Below are 6,256 nucleotides of genomic sequence, written 5' to 3' on the forward strand. Positions count from 1 at the left end.
TGCAAAGTGGCACTTTCCCGAAAAATTTTTTCCCGCACACTTTTTAAAATGCTGATTATACCTTGCAACAGTGGTTTTATATAGACTATTATACATAAAATCTGCTTAGAATTTTGCGTAGAATTCAAAAATGTAATAATATTCAGGGGTTTCATATAAAAAACACGACTTTTTTCACATTATTCTTCCGTACAGTTTAGGTAAATAAACCACCTTGTCTCTGTCTTTGAAAATGAGGCTTGTTTCCTTAGAAACCAAAGCTCATTGTCAAACAACGCATTTATATGCAATTTAAAGTCTACAACAGTGTTTATTCTTACTTATTTAAGTTAAAAAAACTATTTTAATAATGGATATTACTGAAGATGAACTTCCGGAAGATGTTCTAAAAGCCGCCAACATGGCTAGTTTGCAATTGCTGCCTCTCAAATCGCGAGAAAAATACGAGAAACAGTACGAGTTGTTTACCCAATGGTGCGAACAAAAGGGGATAAAAACCTTAAAGGAAGAGGTACTTTTAGCGTATTTTGTTACTTTAAGCAAAGAATTCAAACCTAACACAATGTGGTCAAAGTATTCAATGCTCAAAAATGTAATAAAAATAAAAAGAGACATCGATATCGGTGAATTTTATAAGCTCACTGCATTTCTGAAAAAGCAGAATGTTGGTTTTAAACCTAAAAAGGCGAAAATTTTTACAAAAGAAGAAATACTCAGTTTTATGAACTCCGCACCAGATGAAATTTACCTGTTAATTAAAGTTGCCACTATATTCGGACTTGCTGGTGCATGTCGAAGGGAAGAGCTAGCCAATTTAACCACTACAGATATTGAAGACAAAGGAAACCTCATAATTGTTAAAATTAGGGATTCCAAAAATCATACAGCAAGAAACTTTATAATATCAGAAGAAGTTCATAACGGAACCTACCTGCAACTGTACAGAAGATACACCGGCCTACGTCCAAAAAAGTCAAACAATCGTTTTTTCCTAGTTTACAGAAAGGGTAAATGTTTTTCGCAAAGTGTTGGAGTAAACAGTTTTGGAAAAATGCCTTCTGAAATAGCTGTTTTTTTGAAGTTGCCAAATCCAGAACTCTACACAGGGCACAGTTATCGTCGATCATCGGCAACGTTCCTGGCCGATTCTGGAGAAGGAATCACTGACATAAAACGCTTGGGGGGTTGGAAATCGACTACGGTAGCTGAAGAATACATTGATGAATCCACAAGTTATAAAAAAGGATTAAGTAACAAAATTCTGACCTTCAATCCTAAAGAAAGTGAAGCAGTTCCAAGTACCAGTATTTTACCTTCAGTTGCTCAATCTGCGATCAATTTAAAAAACGCGACCAACTGTACATTTAACATTAATGTTGTTAATAACAATAAATAGTTATAAGTTGTTGTTTTTAATATCAATAAAAATTAAAAACAAAATGTATAGATATTTCATTCGTAGAAAAAATATTGTTCCTAACACGTGTGCAAAGTAGTTTTCCCGCACTTGAAGCTTATCCGAACTCCGCTTCGCGTCGTTCGTCTAACTGCTTTCGCGTGTGGGAAAACATAACTTTGCACACTGAATAGGAAAACTACTATTTTTTATAATATTTACTGGAAAAAATCTTTAAATAAATTATACAGGGTGTCCCATAAGTAATGATAAATAATTTAACTCGATTTAGCATAACTTACCTCTGACGAAATGTCAACGTGAACAGAAATACAGAAGGTCAAAGTTATTTTTTAAAATAGCCTGTTTTAAATAACTTACGAACAACTTGTAGTTTTTTGGCAAAATTAGATACTTTGAGGTTTTTAAGGATGAAAAGTTTGATTATCAACTCAGTTTTAAGCCAGCGCGAAGAGGTCGCCACTTACAGTAAATAATTTGCTTTAAAATCGACATGACTTTTTTCTAGTATAGCCAAGTGAGAACTGGAACCCGAATAAGGCTCCATCCTCCATCCTCCAATTATATGTGTCACCAAATACTTCTAATTTCAATTATCTCAAAAACCATTGATCTTAGGGATACCAACTAAGTATACCTTTTTTGTTAAGATAACATTAGATTACCCATACTAGAAATTCAGTTGTCACTTCGATTTAGCAAATGGTTTGTTGTAGATGGCACCCTCTATAACCTGGCTTAAAACTGACTAGATAATCAAATTTGGCACCCTCGAATACCTAATTTTAGCAAGAAACTCGCGTGAGTGTGAAGTGATTCGCGTTTAAAAAAAAAATTGACCCCCTGTATTTCTGATAAAAGACAAATCCCAAATTAAGAAAAAACATTGGTGATAACACCTTACAGCGTGTCGACCAACGGAAGCAATTTAAGCTAGCGCCAAATGAAGAGAAGCATGAAAAAATTATGCAACTAAACAAAGAGATCAAACGAACAAGCAGGCGAGACAAAAATGACCACATCGTACGGGTCTGTAGGGAACTTGGGGAACATTCCAACAAACATGAGTCTCGAGAATTGTTTAACAAAGTAAGATATCTCTCTAAAGAATTCAAATTACGCACCCAAGTAATAAAAAATGAGGAGGGAGAAATGTGGGAGAAGTTTGGAAAGTATACTGTAAAAAAATGTACAAAAGGTGATTTAGAACAAATTTTAGAAGAAATAAATACTCCTCAGGAGCCTGAGATACTAAGTTGAACATGCCATAACACTTCTCCGAAATAAAAAATCACCAGGTGCGGATTAAATAACGGCAGAGGTCCTAAAGGCTCTGGGCAAGGAGGGAAATCTTTCACAAAATCGGTAACCTTATATGGAAAACAGGACAGTGGCCAGAAGATTGGGGAGAATCGCTGTTCATTCCAATATTCAAAAAAGGTTTGCCCTTGGAATGCAACAACTACGGAACGGTTTCTCTTATCTCTCACACTAGTAAGATCTTCCTCCATATCATACATAACCGTCTTAAACCATTTCTTTTCCCGCAGCTCTCAGAGGAACAAGCAGGTTTTTTTCCAGGAAAAGGAACTAGGGAACAAATATTAAATGCCAGGCAACTTATTGAAAAAGCCCGAGAATTTAATATCCCAATGTATCTCTGCTTTGTAGACTATCAAAAAGCATTTGATAAAGTAAACTAGAGCTACCTGTGGACCATAATGGAAGAAATGGGAACGCCAAAACACCTGGTTCAACTGGTGAGCAACCCCTCTCAGAAAAACATCGCGAAAGTCATCAATACCAGAAATAACGGAAATTATGAGCAGACTGTCAGTTATTAGCGGAAAATATGGCTTAAAAATGAATAAATCTAAAACGATAATGAAGATAGTTGATAGACAATACAACAATTCTCCACAAATATCAGAAATTGCAGACTATGAAGTGGTAAACAATTTCAATTATCTTGGTTCTTTGATTACCAACACTGGGAAATGTGAAAGCAAAATACGGCGTCGCGTATAGTTGATGCTCTTGTCTTCCCCATTGCAACGTACGCAGCGGAAACATGAACTTTAATGAAAGCAGATAAAAACAGACTAGTGGCTTTCGAAATGTGGGTTTATAGACGACTCTTAGGAGTATCGTGGACGTATCCATATTACAAGAAATGGGTCCACGTTCAAGGCTGCTAAACAGAATAAACCAAAGACATTGATCAGGAACAATGGAATGACTAATCATAGAACGGAAAGTAGAAGGCAAAGACTCAAGAGGCAGATCTCCAACTAGATGGGTAGACCAAACAAAACCCTTAATAAACGTGAGACTGCATGATGCCGAAAGGATTGCACAGGATAGGCAAGCATAGAATCAACTCCTGAATCAAATATAAATGGTGTCACTACATTCTTTGGAGGATAATGGAAAGAGGAGAAGGATTTCCGTTAACTTTTCATCTAAGGTATTGCATTACTTATGGGACACCTTGTATACACAGAAATATCATTACAAGAACAAAATTACAGTTCAGTGCATATGTTAATGCGTCATGAATACTATACAGGGTGAGCTTTGTTCGATGTTTAGGAAGGAATCTCGGACACTACGAGAGCAACCAAGTTCGTTAAATCGGGAAAAAATTGCAGTTTTAGAAAACTTCAGATCCAACTAATTTAGGAGTGGGTCTATAAATGGGACCTTCTACAAAAACGGCGAAATTATAGTAAACTGTGGAAAAAATAAATAAATAGAGCAAGTTCAACAAGAAATTCTAAACTGGGAAAAGAGTAAAAGTAAAAATGGAATTGACAAGACAGAAATAATAATGCTTCTTTAAATATTTTTGGAAGTATATGGAAATTCCTAAGTTATATTTTGGTTCTTTAAAAATGTGCCGTTATTTGTATGACTAGGAAATTTGAAAAGGTCTGGGTATTATTTGAAGAAATAAACGAAATGTTGGCCAAAATTGGAGAAATTGAGAGATTTGGACTACTTCCGGAGATGGAGTTACCATCATCATTTTAAGTCATCATATCATATCAGAAAAAACTATCCTAATTCCTTTTTTGAGTTTTTTTACTGACCAACACTCTTTTTGGATTTCCCTGTGTGTAATTAAGAAAACTGAAATAGCCATTTGAGGTACCCTACAACATATATTAATTAAATATTCCTCCCCTTAAAATAAAAGGACTACAGCTAATAATGGTGATTTTTTTTCTAATGGATCACCCAGTATATTTAAATATTTAGGAAATGTGCTCAAAATTTAACAAATATTTGGTAGAAACTTTTTTTTATAATTTTATTTTGTCTTTTGACAAACTTTTTTATTCATATATCTGTATGTAAAATGCAGGTAACAGGTAAAACATACATCAGATAAGCTAATTTATGTCACTTCTTTGTCATTCATCATCATCATAAGCCTATACTGTCCACTGCTGGACGAAAGCTTCTCTCATACTTTGCTATTATCTGTCATAAATATACTCAATATATAATTTTTGATGACAATGAAGTGACATCAATTAGCTTATCTGTAGATTTTACTTGTTACCTGCATTTTACCTACAGAGATATACAAGGTTTGTTAAAAGACAAACAATAAGTCAGTTTTTAGAAAGTAATAAATTATGCACTGCTGTGAAAAACAATGATACACAATTTAACTGAAGTTGAAACAAATAATATACCTACCAAATTATAGTTGGCAAGAATTCTATGTGAGGTGCATGAAATGTAAATTTTACCCATAAAACAATGTCAAATCTAATACACAATAATACTTAAACCTGATAAGTTAAAAATGTTTAACTTCCTGGTTAGATACCTGCATATTAAAAAAAACACTAATTATTTACTTACACTGTTCAGGTAAGGCCAAACTCCAGTCACTACAATACTGAACCCCAATGACATAATAAACATGGTGAAGTACACCACATAAATGGAACGCCAGCGCTCCTTATATTCTTGTGCAGTTTCCAAGTTCTCATCATGTTTTAGTTCTGAGCTTTTGTGGCCTGAACATAGTACTTTTTGGAGTTTTTCCAAAATAGCCATTTTTTTTGAGCTGGATCCAAAGTCTAAAAAACAAACAATAATTTTGCTATACTGTTGTTGAACTTTAACACATAGTGGTATATCCAGGGGTATATTTAATTGGATGTAGTAAACCATACAATTTTAAAATTTAATGGTTGTGAAAACTGATCTAACCTCTGGCCTTTGGTACTACATTCAATATTCCCTACATAATAAATTTTTAGTTGAGTAATACCCACCAAATTACTATGTAAGACTTAACCTTGATAGTAGGCAAATCACTCACTACATTATGAATAATTTTGACTGCAATTTGAGAACTAATTAGCTACTTATCATGGTTGTTGTTAAGTAGTTAAGTGCTGATTTTTAAGCACTAATTTTATTGTTTAAAATTTAAAGACAAATACAATACACTGCTAAGCCTTAGGCAAACTTACCTTTCTTGTTGCTACAATAAAAACGAACAGATTAAACAGGAACAAAGGTCCAGGCCTTTAAACAGGCTTCACACATCTGACACTCTCACCCACACTCAACATTGTACTGCTTTAGTTGAAAAGTTTGGCAAGTTAAAATTTCTGTACAGCAACATGAAGACTTTGTTAAAATTGTTTTAAAAATAGTCACATATTTATCTTTGTTCCAATTAAATCAGTTTAAAGTTTTTTGTCTGGGTCAACAACTCAGTCCCAACAATGAATTGTTATTATTTGCGTTGGATGTTTGACAGCTCTCAGCTGTGTGTTTGTGTTATTAAAAAACGTAGACAGTGCTGCACTG

General features: G+C 34.1%; 1 protein-coding gene and 1 long non-coding RNA gene across 4 annotated transcripts in view; both read right to left on the reverse strand.

Moving 5' to 3' along the window:
• Cln7 (CLN7/MFS domain-containing 8) overlaps window positions 1-6,210 on the reverse strand; it is a 63,067-nt gene extending 56,857 nt beyond the window's left edge. Inside the window, exons 1-2 of one of the 3 annotated variants that reach the window (XM_081993068.1) lie at window positions 5,914-6,210; window positions 5,294-5,514 (exon numbers count right to left, since the gene is read on the reverse strand). In XM_081993068.1, the coding sequence (XP_081849194.1) occupies window positions 5,294-5,491 (198 nt within the window). In that variant the 5' untranslated portion in view covers window positions 5,492-5,514; window positions 5,914-6,210. Of the gene's footprint in view, window positions 1-5,293; window positions 5,515-5,712; window positions 5,833-5,913 lie in introns of those variants that run through there. The other 2 variants (XM_081993061.1, XM_081993063.1) reach the window with 2 other exon arrangements.
• Window positions 910-5,287, reverse strand: LOC145738323 (uncharacterized). Its single transcript, XR_014180711.1, has 2 exons — window positions 1,267-5,287; window positions 910-1,205 (listed from the first exon to the last, which is right to left on the reverse strand). It is a non-coding gene; the product is annotated as an uncharacterized LOC145738323 (long non-coding RNA).
• Window positions 6,211-6,256: the final 46 nt, after the last annotated feature.

Source organism: Ips typographus, linkage group LG1 (genome assembly GCF_016097725.1).
Source record: "Ips typographus isolate SLU linkage group LG1, UJ_Ityp_2.0, whole genome shotgun sequence".
In the NCBI taxonomy this organism is placed as follows: domain Eukaryota; kingdom Metazoa; phylum Arthropoda; class Insecta; order Coleoptera; family Curculionidae; genus Ips; species Ips typographus.